This window comes from Pholcus phalangioides, unplaced genomic scaffold (assembly GCF_987345545.1).
Source record: "Pholcus phalangioides strain wild (caught in Gottingen) unplaced genomic scaffold, Ppha-v1.0 ptg000009l_1, whole genome shotgun sequence".
In the NCBI taxonomy this organism is placed as follows: Eukaryota; Metazoa; Arthropoda; class Arachnida; order Araneae; family Pholcidae; genus Pholcus; species Pholcus phalangioides.
The window spans coordinates 57,806,556-57,826,379 of NW_028301602.1; the positions used below are offsets into that span (position 1 = coordinate 57,806,556).

Consider the following 19,824-nt stretch of genomic DNA (forward strand, 5'->3'; position numbering starts at 1 on the left):
GCTGCAATCCCGCGTTAGAGGGTAAAAGAATTTTCTGGCACCAGACCAATGGAATGCAATTTAGCCAAATTAGATAGAGCACGCAATATCCGGATTATGAGCGAAAAAGAACGACATTGCTAAAAACTGCGAACCCCCCCCCCCCGCCCTCTCCACCTCTTTTATTTTTCTTCCACGGAATTTTCTAGAATATTCTATACAGGAAAACGCACACGTAACGTTTATTCGTTTTAAGTGCCTAATATAAATATGGCATAATTCAGTTTATTTGAAATAAAAACATCTCGAACAAATTACGAATAAAGGACGCTATTACGATACATTTTCAGCTAATGGACGGAAACTAATAATGAATATATGCGTCCATTACAGAGAGATATCACATCACTTATGCTGTACCGTGTTAATTGAAAAGAGGGTTTAATTCCGAATTTAGTTTATTGGTATTATGTTTTCCGAATAATGCGTATTTTTCTACCGAAAAAACACAGAAAAAAATGGAATGGCAATATTATCATACTCTTATATGTGTTGTATCATGGGAAACTCCCTGTCTTTAACGTGATGATTCACGTTGCAGGGTGCCCAGCAAAATCTGCTCGATCATTTCTCTGACAAAAACTCGAAATTTTCCCCGGCTTTCCTTGACCAAAAGTCCTGAAGAAAGAACTATAATTCAAAGTCTTAACCTTCTAAATATTTTTCCAGTTTGTTTTTTCCCCCTCATAGAATGCTTCACCTTACTTCTACCAAATATTTTGCATTTTCCCTGACTAATATTTACATTTTCGTTGAAATTTTCCGATCATATATATATCCCTGACTTTCCCTGACCATATTTCATTTTTCTGATTTTTTCTGAAAATACCGTATTTTACAATTTCCAAGCCCGTTTTCCATTTCCCTGAGTTTTGCCAAATGTTTTAAATTTTTTCTGACTTTCTCTGATCATTTTTCACTTCCCTGAACAAGATATTGAATCAGTTATAATGAATTAATTTATTACAAAGAATACCCCGTAAGAGTACCTACGAGTACTGTAATTACCGATAAACTTGGATGGAAAAAGCCGTATCAATCCAGAAATATTATAGTAGAAAAAAGTTTTCCTAGAAAAAAACATCACATTTTTTTAAAATTTCGGGAAACTTTACATAATTCGCATGTAATTTTTATATTCAATAAAAAACAATAATTTGGATAAAACTGAATTTTTCACGTTTCTTGCCTTTTTTCAGTGTTTTATATTACTACATCTACTGACATTATACAGAGTGATTATAATTAATGTGTTCCCGTACTCCAAGTAGTTTTTCTCAAAATGCCTTATACAACCAAATTTTTAGGATATCTTAATGATACGGGGAGAGAGATTTATGAAATAATACAAATAATTCAATTTTTGACCACCAGGTGGAAAAGTGGTGTTTTTTTAAATTTCATATTTTACATTTTCCCATAGACCATATAGTATACGGGGTGATTTAGAAAAGATGGGGGGAAACTCTTTAAGAGGTGATAGTACACACCAATACAAACAATTGTCAAAGAATGCATGGTCTAACATGAAACCCAAGCGCGCTTCGAAACGGCTGCTCCTCAAACGTTAAAACGGCATTCCTGTTGAAATTTATCTGGTGAAAAAGAGCACCATGCATGCAAATGTAAACTGGGGAAGAAGAAGAAGAAACCGTATGCAAATCTGAGTCAAAGTGAATAAAAGGCGCGTACGCCAGCCCTGTGAAGTTATTCCAGCGTGCAATCGTTCTAACAGTTGTAACGGACGGGTAATTATTAATTTAGTAATACTGAAAAAGCAAACATGCATTTCATTTACGTATTTTTTACGCAGACATTTATTTCATTCACGCATGTCTGCTTTTTCAGTATTACCAAAGTACGCCATATAAAATCACACCAGGGCACATTGAAATTAATGGCACTTCGCTTAAATCCGCTAATAATTTTCGATAACATGAGATGACGACTCATCGAGGTTTTACTGAACATATATATATATATATTTGTTCGTATTGACCCTGAATTTCAAAAGTGCGGATTTTCTAATTCACTTAAATATCCAAAATCAACGAGGGGTGTTAAAAACACTCGTATCAGCCGTGATCTCGTATGAGAAATGCTGGTATCAAACGAGTTCGACATAGTGAAGGATTAAATACATATTGAGTTCAGCATGATGTGTGATTTTCCGATGTTTTTTCCTTGCTTTGTTCCTTTCTTTTGCCCCGTATAAATTTCTGATAAATGAAGTTATTTACTTTACGGAAGTACGGACACTGAATTTTTTTTTTGGCGATCAGCCTTGGCGAAATTTTTGGCCTTCACCCTCGAAACGCGGAGAAAGTCGTTTTCCCCGCAGTACACGCGCACTCGGCAAGCCGATTGGAAGGGAGCTATTGTCGTCTAGTCTCTATCGTTGGCTCGGGGAAAAAATAATACAGAAAGAGATTCGGTCTGGCTTTACTAAGTATCGCGGAGGGCCGTAGATTTTTCGGCAGCTTCCCAGCAGGTAGCGCTTATACGTGAGATTCTACCTTTCCATACCCTTACCCAACACACGCACACCTACCCTCCAAGCCCCTTAAAACGTCGAATGTCGGTGTGATGGGTGATGACCCGCCTTGGTGCGGTCTGTGCAGGTGTCCTCCGACAGTGCTGTGGCCGGCGGCACTGGCAATGACCAACACGGACATCAGCTTCACCAAACGGGCCGCTCAGGAACTTAGCCGTTGTTTCAACGGACTCACGGTCAGGGCCAACAAGGCGGCGGCAAACACTACGGTGATCGTGAACCCGATCTCGACTTGCCAACCGGGTGAGAGCCAACAGAGTCTCATCCTTCATCCCAGAAGGCGAAGTGCTCTGCAGCAACACAAGGCCAGGACCCGCGACTGGTGGGCCACTTTACCACACGCAAGAACTCTGACCGAGTTGTGGCTCGAACCGGCCTTTCTCACGAAACTTTTCAAACACGTACCGCCTAAGGACAGGGGGACTCTAGCCCAGGTATGTCAAGCACAATGTTAGAAATTTTTTATATTCTGCATGTATGGAAGTATGTGTATATATAGGATGGGACATAAACTATTATCATATTAATAAATACTTTAAAATGTATAATTACCAACAAGCATATTTTTTCAATATTTTCTTAGCAACTACGGAAGTGTAATATGATTAATTACATCCATTAAGAAATGGATTTTCATAACATGCAGGGCTTAATAAATTGAAAATTGAATATCGAATGTCTTGTAAACACAATCTCTCAAATGATTGTTTTAATATTTAATTTAGCAATGAATTCTTTAGTAAGTATCTTATAGCAGTGAAATCGTTAAAATATAAAAGCATGCCTGAATTTTCTCATACCGAATTTTGGGAACGCGTGCATTTCTACAGGGTATCCTGTAAGTCGTGATTCGGCCTTTATCTCCTCCAGTGTTGTAGGAGCCGGGGATGCTGAGGGTACTCGAGCATTCAGGGGAAATCTTCAGCCGGTCTGAGCGCGCATTGATTCAGAAAAATCAAAATTTCCTACATGAAGCTTAAGACGAGCACCGACAGGTTCGAAACACTTCTGACACCCCTGGTCTGATCATTCGTTCGTCGTAGAGGCATGGCTCCGATTAAAATGCTCAAAATGCTTCAAGAATCACTCTGTACCAGTTTGGAGAGTGTAAATACAGTGTGTCACAATTTTTATTTGGTCTCTCCCTGTTCTTTAACTTCCATTTAGAAATTTATTGCCCTATCTTTCCCGAGGGGAAAAATTCTATGTTTTCAAGTGCAACATTTGCTGAGATATTTTAACTCAAAAACAAAGAATATTTGAAAAAGAACAGCATGAATGAGGGAAAAGAGCATTTTCCGTTAGTTTATGTATGTTGTTCTTTTCCAACAGTCGATTTTTGAGTTCAAATATCTCACTGAATATTGTACTTAGAAACATGGAATTTTTTTTGTTTGCCTCAGGAGATACGGGGCAACGACTTTCTGGCGGGAAATTTCAGAACAGGGAGACCGTGTGAAAATTTAGATTTTTTTTATTTAGTAACACACTGTATTTTCATGCTCGAAACTGGTACAGGTTAATTTTTGAACGCCTTTTGAGAATTTTTCAAACGAAAACCATGCCTTTACGATGAACGGTCGATGAGATAAAGGCCGAATCAAGACTTACAGGAATGGAAAATATTTACACGAAGTGAATACGTAGAAATGAAGATAACGGGGGAGGCCAGGGGAGGGGGATGCTATCGCCGGTAGCCTAGTATGTACAGGATTCGAGGGTAGTGCCGCCCTTATTAGAAGTGGGACCTGGGGCGAAAATAATTTCAGGCCTCCTCATCTCCAATTTTGTACATTTTAGGGGAAGGGGGGTCCGCATCCAAAGTTTCGTGCATTGTCACAAAATATACACAGGAAAATGTTGAACAACATCTACTCACCAGTGAAAATTCAGAATTAATCAAAGAAAAAATCCCAGAATTTATAAAAATTCAGAATTAATGAGAGAGAAAAAACTAAAAATCGATGAAAATTCTAAATTAATGAGAGAAAAATTCTCGAATCGAAAATGTATTAGATATATGTATATCAAATATACATTTGATATCAAATATATATTTGATATATGTATATTTTTTTCACTTCTATTGCTGTAAGTGCGAGACCCCAAAACCACAGGGGCCAGGTGCGACCACCCTGTTGCACACCCCTAAGGGTGGCTCTGTTCGAGGGCGCACGCGAAGAGAGGATGCGATCAATTTCACTTGCGATCATTGGAAGAGGGCTCAAAGCCGGTGCATGTCTTTAGAGGTGGTCATCTTACGCGTGTTAAACTCCTCAAGGTCTATCCTATTGAGAATATAAAATAATTTAATCATATTCCCCTCACCGACACATATGCTCTTTCTCTCTCTTCATAACTCAAGCCCTGCAAATAAACGAATGCACTCTAGTGACACTTCTCTACACTCCTTCTACCAAGGGAGTACGCAAGAATGACTTTTTTTGCAGTGAAAAACGACCTCGAGATGAAAAACAATTATGACTCCCCCCCCCGAGAAAATTCTGCGTACGCCTATGCTCTCTACCAAGTCCATCTAAAGCAGTGGTTCTTAACCATGGATGCGTGAGAACATTTTTGGGGATGCGAGAGGGAGAAAAAATTACAACATGTTGACTAATTATTCAGAAAATGATAAAAATTGGAATTTTCAATTCTTAAAAAAAAAAAAGCATGAAATTAGTTGTATTACTTATTTTAAAAAACAGACAATTTGACACCTTATCTTTTAACTTTCGCTTGTAGAAATGTATCACATGAAATTAGCGTTGCTAATTTTGTTGGGTTTTTTTCATTGATTAGCGTTCGTACTTGTTTTCCATATCAATTAAGAAAAAAAATTCATTTACCTGTTACCACCATTACAGTGCCTCCTGCTATTAGCAAACTGCGCTTACATTTGATACTGTCGTGAGCGTGACTTAGAGAAAACAAATAAACATAGGCTATATACAGGGTATCCTGGAAGTCCTAATTCACCCTTTATTCCAACAACCATTCGTCGTAGAGGTGGTTCTAATTCAAAAAATGCTCAAAATGTGTTTAGAAATCACTCTCTACCAGTTTTCGGGAGTGAAAAAATACAGAGTGTCATGAACTGAAAAATCTAAATTTTTTTACGGTCCTCTGTACTTTAATTTCCAATTATAAAGTTGCTGCTCTGTCTCTTCTGAGGCCAAAAAAAAAACAAAAAAAAAACTCAATGTTTCTAAGTACAATATCCGCTGAGATATTCGAATTTAAAAATGAGAAGTTGGGAAAGAACAGCATAAAATAACGAACAACGTTTTTTTATCTACTCATTCATGCTGTCCTTTCAAAACCTTTCTCCGATTTTTGAATTCAAATATCTCAGTGAATATTGTACTTCGAAACAATGAGTTTTTTTGGCCTCGGGAGAGACATGGCAACGACTTTCTAATTGAAAATTAAGAGTAGGGAGCATTATAAAAATTTAGATTTTTCATTTTATGACACTCTGTATTTTTATTCTCACAACTTGTTACGAGTGGATCTTGAACGCATTTTGAGCATTTTTTGAATCGGAACCATTTCTCTACGACGAACGCTTGATCTGATAATGGCCCGGTTAGGACTTACAGGACACCCTGTATATTGTTGGGAATATAGACCCGTTTGAAATTAATAAGTGAAAAACAATTCATTGAACCTTTTCCCCCAAATTTATTTAAAAAAAAAAGAAAAAGTCAAAATTAAATATTAACAGTAGCAAAAAAAAAATTAAATGGTAATTGAAAGAGTTTATGTAAATTAATTAATATAGACTATTAAGGCGATTGATAACAAGAAAAAATAACAAATAGAAAACTAATTACCCAAGGGTGGTGCGGGAAGATAAGTCGTATTGCACTGAAAGTGTTAGGATGCAAAAAAGGTAGAAAACCAGTGATCTAAACGTATGGTCTTCGAAAACCACATGCACAAAGCTCGGACGAACTAGACCAAAGCGAGGAAATGACTTTAGGAGAACGCTAATTTTTTTTTAGGTATGAAATCAAGCATTCCATTTGCATTCTCAATCATCGCAGAACAATGCTCAGAAAATCTAAAATGCTCGTGAATGAGAATTCCCTAATGAGTAAAGTCTAGTCCCAGAATAATTTACCATTGAGCTCGTAAGTGAAACGCGGCTTATTCGCACCAAAGTGAGCAGCCATTCATTTGTCAAAGCTAAAAGTCATGTTCCATTAGCATTGCCATATAATGCTATCGCATTCAAGTTAGTCTGGAGCCCCATTGTTAGACTTTCCGGCTACACCCTGCAGTTTCACGTGATCTGCGAATTTGTTAACAATCATATCGATTCTGAGAAATAGGATTTTCCGGATGTTCTGCCGAAACGAATTTTCGGAAAGAAAAGGGATTTGTCTCCTCCGCGAAACGAACTCGGTCCCTTTGTATACCGGGCAAGTGCGTTAACCAACACAGCGGAGACACATTTTTTATTTCCTTATAACACGCATTATTAGCGTGAAGCGCTGAGTGGTTACATTACAGCCTCCCTTAACAACAGCACTTTCCGGCCCAGGTATGTTGTTTTTCCGTCGTTCTGTTCCCGGAGGAGAAAAATATCTCTTTTTTTGGGAAAGATTGTTTTGGTATAACATCCAGAAAATTCTATTTTCCAGTATATTTCGGGCCGAGAAAAATAAAAAGAACATCTCGAATAACATTAATCATATCGATACTTTGATATCAATATATTGTTCATTGATGAAGAGGAAAAAGAAAGTATGGGCAGGGTTAGGAGGGAAGGAGGTTGCAGAGTTGAGTTACTCGTATGGTTAGGGCACCACTATAGTAGGGGCACAAAATCAGGAGTAAAAGGAAACATGAAGCCAGAAAAATTTGGAAAAAATGTTTTGTCTGTAAAAATTGAAACTACGAATATATCGGATGGACTTATTCCCAAAGAAAAATATTTTTGTTGTATTTCATCTGTGTAAAAAAAAAAAAAAAAATTGTAGCTATGTATACAGGTGCGAGTTTTCGGGGTAATTTCACTGTTGCGGCTTATACGCCGGAGGGGTGGGATGCCGGAACGATGTCTCGCACTGGTGAGAACTTTGATCGAACCACCCCAAGAATAGGACATATGACACTTCTTTGAGGGACTCCACTTTCAGAAAATTTCCCGTTTACCGTGACCTGTCACTCAACCACGAATTTATCCACTTCACCCACTGCCTGTAATCCGTATTTCCTGCAAACGCTTCTAGAGTTAGTCATGTTGAACCAGCTCTTCTTAGGTGCTAGAAACATGCTCTAGAGAAGCTGGATCCGATCGAATGATTTTTGAAAATCCAGGAAGACAAAGTCCATATTTTCGCTTTAACCTACAGAGTCGTTACACTCACCTCACCATATGCCAAAGAGTAAAGGAAAAGTACTAACGGTGTGAAAATTGATATTCATATGTGATCTATAACAATTATTATAGTAAAACATTTTTAACAATGCTCTAGCTTTTGGTATACACAATAGTTTTTATAACTGGTTTTAAACGTCTCAACTTCTCGAACTGCTCATCACGTGATATAGTGTTTCCAACCTGTATCTCGGACCCCTGGGGTACGTGAGTACATTTTTAAGGGCCCACGGTATCATTTTCATTTATTATAATACCATTGCAATGAATGACACATTTTGTGCTATGAAATTGTAATTTGTTTAATTTTTATAAGGTGCAATTAAAAAAAAACAATACATTTGCATTTTATGGGATAGTGGTGTAGAAATTGGTTTCCTGACGCTACTGAGGTCGTCAGAGCATTGATTTCTTCTAGAAAGAGTCCGCGAAGCATTGAGCTCTACTACAAAGGGTCCGAGACATCAAAAGGGTTGCGAAACACTGCCGTAATACGTATGGGATTTTATATACTGTAGTATAATTCAAGGCCCCCCCACCACGGGAGTGATGCGGATAGGTCTGCATAGAGCTCTTGGTAGAAAACCCTAGGTTGACTCATCCGCCATATTTGAGCGAAAGTGTGGAGTCATTTTCATCGCTATAGGTGTTCCCTATCCTGCTATTTTTTCAGCGATTAGACGTCACTTAAAGTGACAGTGACAATAAAGTTTTTTGTCCAAAGATAGAGATCAGGGAGTCCGCTATTTTTTATAGCCACCTTTCTTCTGAATAACTAACCATCCTCCCCCTGAAAAACATTTTTTTACGATATTTATAAATAAATTTATTGAAAAACAAACTAACTGAATAGAGCGGTGGGCCCAACAAAAATTTTAACCAAGGCCAAGATGAACGTCATTCCGTTTTATGAAAGCAAAATCTGTAGAGGACGTCTTTTCGCAAAAAGAACGAGATTTAAGACCAAATTTGAAAAAGAATTAGAAAGATTTAACCATTTTTCAAGACAATTCGTCAACGTTTTAAGAAGTACGTGCATGCAGCAGAGCAAAATAGATTAAAGTAAAAGATTAAAGTGTGTGTAAATAGTGTTATTTTCAGATTGCCAAATTATGCTAAAGGCATATACAGGTGTAACTAAACTGATGGTCGGTTGGGGATGATAGAATCCCCCTTACATATAATTGTGAGGGGTGATAGAACTCGCGAAAACAAACATTTCACCATACAATGTGGGGTCGGAAAGCAAGCCTGCTAGCCTCGAGAGGGCGCTTTATCGGAAGTGGATGAAACGTCGCCTTTCGCAGAACCCGTCATTCAGCTGCTATCCGTCGCCGATGTAACACCTGTATTACAATTGTTCGTCGCTCATTTGAGCATTTGTTACAATGCTTTCGACAATAAAGATTCTTTCTCCTTTATTATTCGTCTTTACTGTGTTCCGACCCTACATTGTGCGGTGAAAGTTGTTTGTTTTGGGCAGTTCTATCACCCCTTACAGTCAGGGCCGTCTTAAGAGTATCATGGGCCCCCGGGCCAAGTGGTTTTTTGGAGTCCCTATCTGGTAAATCCTAGAAAATTTCAACTGGGTCTCATTTTTGTGAGGGCCCCGGGCACATACTTTAAGACGGCACTGCTTACAGTTCTGACCATCAGTTTAGTTACACCCTGTATAGCCAGAGTATTTTTGATTAATGCTGCTGCACTAGAAGGAATACGTTATGACAAGCACAATAATGCACATTAATCATTTCCTTCAGGAACTTATTGAAATATTCCAGCAGCGTATTCAGGCAAAACGAATTCTCAGTGAAAGTCAATATCCCAGTTCCCTGGAACGCATCCGAATCCATAATACGGGATTAAATTAATCAGTTAATCATTCCCATATACATACATCACAAGAAATGCCATAATACACATAATGTACGAACGGTGTATATTCATAATACAAACTAGGATTTGATGTATTCGCCGAGATATTAGATTTATTCCTTTTACATGCACACAGACATTGTTCTGCTCGGATGCTAAATGCAACTTGGCAGATTGCCAGACATGAAATTAAATTACGAAAGATAATGTATCGAGGTAAACACACACACACACACATAACAAAAGGAAAAAAAAATGCAATAATAATAACAATAATTCGAGAACAACTACTGGAAGATACATCACTACGCAAATAATATTGATCGCGTTAACATTAATCATTTTGTGCCTTTGAAATTGAATTGGAAAGATATTATTAATTTATCGCGTCCTTGTAAAAAAAGGAAAGCAGAAAAGTTTCTCATCCGCATGAGATATTAAATTCATATAGAGGGGAAACATATTTCAATTTTTGCGATATTATCATTCTTCGATAGACAAATATTTCATTTTGTCTTCGAATAAGTGTTTCGGTTCTGAAAATTTATAAAAGGTTCTGTTTTGTCTCGTTTCATATACAGTAAAACTCAGTTATAACGACATTCAAAATCCACGCTTTTATTGTTTCGTTATAAACGAGGTTGTGAAGTTTCTGAGATACTGTGCTGAATTGATATGGAATGCAGTGCTGCACAAAAGCTGTGTGTGATATCCTTGATGACTTGAGCCCGGATTATATGCGCTAAAACAGTGGCAAAATATGCACTAAAAAGGCTACTGAACCACACATGCACTTCGTCCATAATCCTCTGCGGAACTTCTAACGAATTGGTACATGTTGGAATGTGTGTGTAGCGATTCTGACGTGACGTTTGTTTCTGTGTAATGCTTGGAGTGTTTAGTGCTTCCATCTGCCATCAATTTTTCTAACTGTGAGTGAAGTGTAATTGCATCGTTGTACGCCTGTTGCTCCCTGTGGCAAAAAAAAAAAAAACCCGCGGAAATATGCAGTAAAAAGCTTAAATATGCGCTAATAATTACGATAAATCATCATTCAAGAATGACGAGATATGACATGAAACCTAAAATATGTGCGAAAAATGGAAACAAATCCATCTAATAATAATATATGGGACTAAAATGAAAAATATACCCAAAAATGAAAAAAAATTATGCGAAATGCCAAAAAATTACAAAAATTAATAAAAATTGTTAAAATATGCATTTAAGAATGCTAAAAAAATGACTTCAAAAATACCGAAATATACATAAAATAAAAAATATAGGCTTACTCTGAAAATTTCTCAATATGCGATATAGAAATATTGAAAAATATACGTTAAATGAAAAAAAAATTCATTTAAAAATGCTGAAGTTCAGCTAAAAAGGAAGAATATGCGCAAAAAACGGGAGGAAAAAAATATATAATAAAATTGTTGATTTTTGAAAATGCAGAAATAGAAAATATCTACATTAAAAAATTGCAGAAAAATGAAAAAAATATGAGGAAAAAAATAAACATAAATATGCGCAAAAATGTAAAAAAAAAAATAATACTATGTATATTAGAAGCCCCAAGAGAAAAGAAAAATATGCAGTAAAACTGAAAAATATGCGCAAGAAATGAGAAAACATACATTTAGCAGTGCAAAAATATTCACTAAAAATTCCTAAAAATGAACAATACTCAACGGTGAAGTATTTTCTGGAAAAAATTGGAAAAATTAGATTCAATTTGAAGAAGATCTCAAAAACCTTTAGTACCATGCGATCAATAAGAAAAAAATGCTAAAAATAAGCACTTACTCTAGAATTTTTGGGATTTTATGCATTTATTTGCAGTAACTATAAAAAGTGCTAAAATATGCCATTGCATATGCACTTATGCTTTTGCATATTTTTCGGGCTCTACTGATGTTTAAAAAATTTTAGAAGGAGGAGTGGAGAATAACAGTAATTCGAGTTAAGGAGTGCTATTGACAACGATGGGCTATCAAACAGTTTTCCCTGTGCAAAGATGAAATTTCCACTGTTTCCTGGCAAAAATAGTTTCTTAACAATGATTCCTGACAAACACCAATTTTTTGAAAATGATTCTTTCTTATAAAAACTTTTTGAAAATAACTCTTTCTTATAAAAACTTTTTGAAAATAACTCTTTCTTATAAAAACTTTTCGACAATGATTCTTGGCAATAATGGCTCTTTCTAACAACAATTATGTAAACTGGGAAAAAATGAGTTTTTAAAAGTTTTAACAATTAGCTATCACACAGTTTTCAGTTTGCAACACTAGACTATGAACAATGGTGGCAGCAACATTTTTTTGACAATTACTCTTTTCAACAATGTTTTTTTTTTCATATTAAGGCTTAAAAAAAAAACCGGTTTCTTGACAACAATAGGTTATCGCAGCGGTTCTCAACATTTTTTGACTCGCGGAGCCTATTTAAGTAAAAAAATTCTATGGCGGAGCCCCGTAGGCCAATTTTTCGGATTCATCATAGCTATTGATTTATTTTTTACTATTTAAAAAATATTTATAATTAATCATTTTTTTAATTTTACTGTTTTTTTATTTTCCTCGACTGGTCGCGGAGCCCCTGGAGAGTGCACAAGGAGCCCCAAGGGCTCCGCGGAGCACCGGTTGAGAACCACTGGGTTATCGAACAATTTTCCCTGTGCAAAGATGAATTTTTAACAATAGTTGCTGGCAAACAACAGTTTTACAACATGTAACCTAGTAGTTAGAAATCTAGTATTAATTATTAGTGGCTCTTTCCTTATTTCAATAATTCTCGCGCGAGTGACAGTATAATTCTGATTATTTTAACTTGTGAACGACATACCATCTGACATTTTGGTTATCTGCGCGGATCAATTGTTACTCTGCGCATATTAATTTGACACCTGCGCGGAATGACAAAACATGCTTCTGCATATAACATAGTAAAATTGCTTTTGTGCGGCAGAAACTCTGTGAGCATGAAAGCAGTTTCATTCGTGCACCGCCACGCACGCTCGCAGCTTAATGGACACGGTACTTACGAACAATGAGTCATAAAATTTTTTCTTAAGAGTTCAGGTCACGCTCGCATGTTGCCCTTCTCATCCCCCCCCCCCACATTTAGTTCTTCCAATTCACTCTTTTTGAGCAGCTAACCACTGTTTGGTGCTAATGCTGCAAAATCGGGGGCGCGGTAGCCCTGGTCGATAAGATACCCTCCTAAAGTACCAAAGGATGTTCAGAGATGTAGCGAGTTCGATACCCCGCGTTCATCCTTGTCAGAAAACTTGCCCTGATGCAGGGGTAAAACGATGAGTATAAAAAAAGCTGTCGATTGAAATCGGCAATAAATTGTAGGCAACGATCTAATTAGCTCTCGTGTGCAGAAAATGACCTTGGTGCAACAAAAATGATTGAATGAGCTGCAAAATTAGGTAACTTCGCCTCTATTTTCTCATACGAGAAAGATTCCGAGAAAGATTTACCCAGCAACAAATTGTTGACTCAATTACAAGATATCAACAGTTGAAATTCATGATTTTCACATTTGTTTACTCGATCTCCGTATTCTTTTTGAGCCATGGACATTGTCTAAAAAAGGGACAAAAATACAACATTTTGATCATCGATATCTCGGTTTATTTTTGTTCCAATGCTACTGAGAAAAAAATTTCTTTCTTTAATTCAAAGACAGGCAAAAAATTTAAATCGTAATTGGCATTCTTTATCCGGATTGGAAATGCATAAAAAATTGCACTTCCTGTATTTCCGTTAACTATAATTTTACGAGTGTGTGAATATCAATTCGATTTCTTTTCCCTTTTCTCCAATAATTTTTCATATTTTATTAAAATTTTAGAATCAATCGTAGAAATTTCATTCCTTTCGGACACTTTTCCCGAAACACCCCCACGCATACACTGTATATCATTATTTCTTAAATACGGTATTTTAAAATGTGCTCCCGAAATGAGAAAAGTTTTCCCCCCTTCAAAAGAAAGGCAATCAATTCCCGTCATTTCTTTCCATTTCGAATCATTCACTGTTCTTGAAGAAATAACTTCTTATCTTTTGTTGGTGTCATTTAAAGGCTGATGGATATTCAAAGAAACTCCTTCCTATATATACATTTTTTTTTCTTCAAATATGATCTTGAGTTGACGTTGAATGAAAACCTAGTCTTAAGTAAAGAAAAGAGAAATAAAAACCTCTTTTTTCCTTTTGTCATTATTATGCCTTTGTCGTTTCTTCTCCATTTATTTGACTCCGAGCCAAAAACACAAAAGCGTGTTCTTTCCGATGATCACAAACACACACAAGGCCGATTCTAGATGGATTATTCATGAAAAAGCTTCTTTTCATTATATTAATTCTTCTCAGATCACTTTATTCTTCCTCTTTTCCTATGGATGCGAATAATTTCAGCTCTTAGATTTTAATGACCATTTCGAGAGGAGACATTTTCATTTGCCCTATGAAGACCGTTCTGTTGACTGAGAATGATTTATAGTCTGTGGGGTGATTTGAATCCAGCTTAAACTTGACCTCATATTCTCAAAGGAGATATACCGTGCGTTAATTGTTGTTGGATTTAGTGAATCGTCATCAGTTTAGATCAGTGGTTCTCAGAGTTTTGTCACACGCGACTACTTTGCCCAGTTCATGGTTTATCTGCAGCTCCCCATAACACAGTTTGGTCCTCTCAGAAAAAACCACTCCAAAGCATAAATAGACATACAACTTGAGTATCTCCAGTATCATTTTTTTAATATATTTTATTTTTTGTTGCCTTTGTCTGAGGCGACAATGTTTTGTTGTTTATAATAAAACTTTCCGGATACATCCATCCTTCGAGAGTGCTTCGATATCTCTCAGAGATGGGAAGCGGGGTTTGTCCGGTCTTCAAAGGTCAAAGTATCTCCTGTTCGTTTTATCCAATGGTTGATGACTCCCCTAGGAGCAGCGAAGCACACTTTGAGAAACGTTGACATAGATCATTAGATCGATCTTTATAGTGTTGTGACAAAATTTGGTTTGTTAAAAATATAAATACACTCAAGAAAAAAAAAAAAATTCATGAAAATATCGTGTGATACTAAATAGTCCACGCCGCTTAATATAATCACATCGAGACTCTGGGTTTCTAATAACAGTAGCCGAATGATAAATATATCCGAAAGAAGTCCCGTTCACATGTGGGGTGACCATACATCCCGTTCGGTTGGTTGAATGGGACGTGTGGTAAACGGGTATTGCTAAAACGGGACAACTTTGTTTTTCTTTCTCACATAATTAGTTGCAAAATGTTCAATTGTTCCGTTCTTTTTATTCTATTCCTAAAATGGGACTTTTTTCTTTAGGTGAATTTTTTTTACTCAGTCATTATGAGGCGTTAGAATAAAGCTGTCTACTGCAGGGGTTCTCAACCTCTGCTCCGCGGAGATCTTGAGACTCTATGTGCACTTCCGAGGACTCCGCTCTAAAAATAATGACTGTATATTTGAACAGATCGTAATTTTCCACTGGCTGTAGCAGTTCCAATTTGATGTTGGAGTCGTCCACACACAGTATTTCGTTTCTTTACTTCACCCAGTCTATTGTTGATATTGATATACTGCTTCTGCTGAGAGGTGCAAGACATGACCCCAAAATCCAGTTGGGGGTCTCAGCAGGGGCCCCTGAACTGGAATCTTTACTTTTTCGACTCACCGCATTCGCCGAAAGGGGTCATTAAAAGTATTACGTCAGCATCGGGGGGGGGGGGTTTCGGATTTGCTGACTTTTTATGACGGGGGGGGGGGGGGTTCCTTTTTGAAGATATGAAATATTCTAAGCTGCTGACGAAATTTCACTGACAGGGGAGGCGGAGGGGTGTCAGTGTTTTGCTGACTTTTGCTGACAAGGGGGAGAGTCAAAAATGGCTGAAAATCTGCTGACGTAATACTTGAATGGCCCCCAACCAATATCACTGCTTCCCAACAAGCTGCTGAAACAGAACTGCGAGTTCTTTGAAAATGCGTATATTCACCAGATTAGTGACCCCCCCCCCCCCATTCCGTTAAAAGAGAGACAGTAATGTTTCAATGAGAAAGACGTATATTCTGTCAGCAACCACCCTGAATACATAACTGATAAATTCTTTGACCGATTTGTGAAAAGTAATTCCACCCCCTCCCCATCTTCCAGATAACTTTGAAATAATACCGAATAGATAAATAAAAATTATGCGGTATTTTATGATACGAAGGGCAAACGACAAAGGACTATATTTTTGGCGGCGTTGTACTGCAGGCATGGCCCCCCACATCCTGAAGCAGGGCCCCTAGGCTGGGATCTTTTACGGGCCCCCCGACCAGACTTTCACGGGGCCCCCTTTATGATGAATTTATAGCGTGAAAAAGCAAAGAAATTATTGAAATCCTCCCGGGCCCCAGGGCTGGAGCCTTTCCAGCCCACCCCTTGTGGGGGCCATGACTGCAGGAAAGGTGACAAAGGTTCTTCAACCAATCATTTTGAGTATCGCACGCGTGCTTTTCTTTACATTAAGACCGTAGTTAGAAGGAACAAAGAATGGGAGAATAAAATACATCAGTATATTTGATGAAAGTTTGATGAAGACTGAAATAATGAAATATAATAGAATGATGAAAAATAATAGAAAAACTTACCAAGCTCTGCCATAGAAATTATGCACTGTAAAGGACTCCGCGAGTCAAAACATGCGGAGAACCACTGGTCTAATCACGAATCACGATATATTTTTAAATGTACACAATACGTTTCATAGATCCCTGGAGAATGTCTCTCGGAAAAATAAATTTGAATGTAGGTCAACTGTAAGAAACTGATCAAGAACTGAAGGGAAAAGGTTTTTCTTCGTCATATAACTCATTTACCTTCACTATACAAAGGCCAATTCAAAAGTCCCGATAACAATAAACGAATTTTCTCACATCTTATGGTATTGGCTTGTTCAATTCTTGGCAAATACGATAACAATAGCCGAATGTAAAATTGTCCATGATTTTATTAAGTGGCGTCGACTATTAGATAGTCATTAAAACGATTGTGTGATAATCCGTTGTTGAAGAAAGAGAAAAGAAAATTTTAAAAATCCATTTTCATCTGTCTGAAAAACCATTGAGGAAAAGAAATTGTTGCCAAGAGTCAGTGTTGAAAATTTTCTGTCTGTTTGTTATAAAGAGCGATTATTGACTTAAAAAATATAATTTGCCAAGAACCTTTGTTGAAAAACGATTGTTGCCAGAAACCGCAGTTAAAAATTCATGTCTGCACAGGGAGAACTGTTTGATAGCACGTTGTCAATAAAACTTTTTAAAGCCCCCCCCCCCCCCTATTCCACCAGTTTGAAACATCATTCTTGAAAAAAACCATTGTCGGAAAAATATTGTTGGCAAAAATCATTATATCATTGTTGCACACTAAAAACCGTCTGATAGCCCATTGTTTTGTCAAGACAATTTTTTGAAGAAAAAAAAAATTACTTTCAATTTCTATTGTTAAAGAGAAACATTGTTGCCAAGTCATTGTCAACAAATTGTTGTTTGTGCGGAACGATTGTAGAAAATTCATCTTTGCAGGGAAAAAACAGTTTGATAACCCATTGTTGTAAAGAGCAATTTACTTTTTAAATTGACCTATTTTCACGCGTTTGAAAAAGCTGTTGGCGGGGAGAGCCATTGTCGAAAACTTTTGTTACTAGAAATCATTTTAAAATTTTATCGCTGCTCTGGCAAAAGCTGTTTTTGATTGTTGTCAATAATTTTAAAACCTATTTTTTTACTGTTTGAAGAACCGGTGCTTGCTAAGAGCGTTGTTGGAAAAAATATTTTTGCCAAGAGCCATTGTTTAATGGACTATCATTGTTCAGCCGTGATAACGAATGATAGCTAACGTCGAGCAGAAACTGGAGTGGTATCGACGACGGGTTGGCCTTTTGCTCTCTTTCACTTGACGAAGGTCACGCGGAAACCTTATCAGAAATATTTTCATTCATTTATTCTTCAAAATATCTTACAACTCATTAGTATATTAACACTAAAATTGAGCCTCTCTTCAGATAACCGAACAATATAACTTATTTGCATTGTCCTATTGTAGCGAACACAAAATGCACGTAATCATAAAATTTCTTTATCAGATTTATTCATCGACTGAAAATTTGAATTCACACCGAAACGAAGTACCATTTATTGAGAAAATATCAAATCTTTTCCATTCGGTGTCAATATAAAAACCGATTGTTCGTCCCCAGTGGCGCAATTGGTTAGCGCACGGTACTTATAAGACAGTGCTTGTGAGCGATGCCGGGGTTGTGAGTTCGAGCCTCACCTGGGGAAGATAGTTTTTTTTTAAATAACTACCTTGAGGCAGTGTTTTTCAAAATGTGCGTCGCGATGAGGGGGGAAACAATGATTTGTGAAGTGGTTCTTTTTTATATAAATAGGGAAAAATATCTGCCAAATATATTATTCCGCGGAGCCTCAGCTGAACCATGAATTGGGTAAGGGAGTCGCGGGTGACATAAGTTAGAGAGCCACTGTCTTAAGGGTTGTCCTGCCTTTGAACACTGTGAAAAAATATGCTGCAGTAGAAACTAAAATTATTATCAAACCATTGATCTATTTTACATTTTTTACACACATACATTTGATTGTATATACAGTGATATCTCGGTTTTCGCCGATAATCCATTCGATAACAATCGGCGAAATCCGAAACCGACGAAAACCGGGGCAATTATTTCCATATGAATCAATATAAATTCAATTAATTCGTTCTAGAAACTCCAAGATGATACCAAAAACACAACTTATAGAGAATAAATATAGTGTTTAATATACTAAAAACAATAAGAAATTAATATAAAATGAATATAAAAGACTAATGTGTAAAGAATGAATGAACATATGGGATTTACATTTTTATACTTTTCTGAACACTCTTCTTGGCGTATGGAAGACGGCGAGAAGAGGGGGGGGGGGAGAGAGAGCTACAGATAGTATTGTTTGGAAGGGGAATCCCTTCCTCCTTTTAAGGACCTTAGGTATCAAGGTACTATCTGGGGTTAGACTCTTCATGGACTTTTGGCACTACGACCAGCTTCAGAGTCAGTGCAGCACCCAAGAAAGCTGTCCGAAGGTGGGGGGGGGGGGTGTCTGTTTCTGTTTTAGATTTGTCTAAAATGAGGCAAGATATTATCATTAAACAAGTTACAGCCTTCTTCTTCAAAGGGCTGCCTTCTCTGGAAACTTTCTTTAGTCCCATAGAATTATTTGGCTAGACGCGAGGGTTAATGCTAGACAACGAGAAACAACACCACACTGAACAGAATGAAAAACAGGGTGCACAGCAAACAGGGCGTATGGACTTGTGAACCGTTGATCCTGGAGGCGCATACTTTTAACTGGAAAAAGTTTCTAAATAACGTGTAATACACAGATATGTCATTCATGTCGCAAGGGGTTGTGTAGTTATTAAAATAAAAAAAATTAACTTTTTGTATAGTTCCCGTGTGTCCTAAAACCCAATTAGAAAGTTGTTTCCCTGTCTTTCCTGATGGCAACTCAAAAATTCTACGTTTCTTATTGCAATATTCACTAAGATATTAAAATTCGAAAAACGGGAAAATTGGGAAAAAAATAGCATTAAATGCGGGAAAACCATTTTACTCGGATTTAATGTTCTTCTTTTTTGCCCAACTTTCTTCCGTTGTTTGAAATCGAATATTTCAGTTAATATTGCAATCAGAAACGTGGAATTTTTTTGTTGGCATCATGAGAGACAGGGCAACAACTTTCTAATTGGGCTTTGGGACACTGGAACTGTATAAAAAGTTAATTTTTTTTATTTTAATAACTGTACAATCCCCCTCCCCCTTGCAACATAAATTACATATCTGCGTACTACATGTTATTTGGAAACTCTCTTATTGGAAGTAC

At 37.0% G+C, this 19,824-nt stretch overlaps 1 protein-coding gene and 1 non-coding gene across 2 annotated transcripts in view; both read left to right on the forward strand.

The window, feature by feature from the left end:
• The first annotated feature begins 2,378 nt into the window (after positions 1 to 2,378).
• Positions 2,379 to 19,824, forward strand: part of LOC149083377 (uncharacterized) — a 50,653-nt gene continuing 33,207 nt past the window's right edge. Inside the window, exon 1 of the mRNA XM_089236648.1 lies at positions 2,379 to 3,027. Within this exon, the coding sequence (XP_089092774.1) occupies positions 2,626 to 3,027 (402 nt within the window). The 5' untranslated portion in view covers positions 2,379 to 2,625. The remainder of the gene's footprint in view (positions 3,028 to 19,824) is intronic.
• On the forward strand, positions 18,131 to 18,222 carry TRNAI-UAU (transfer RNA isoleucine (anticodon UAU)). Its single transcript is given in 2 exon segments — positions 18,131 to 18,168; positions 18,187 to 18,222. It is a non-coding gene; the product is annotated as a tRNA-Ile (tRNA).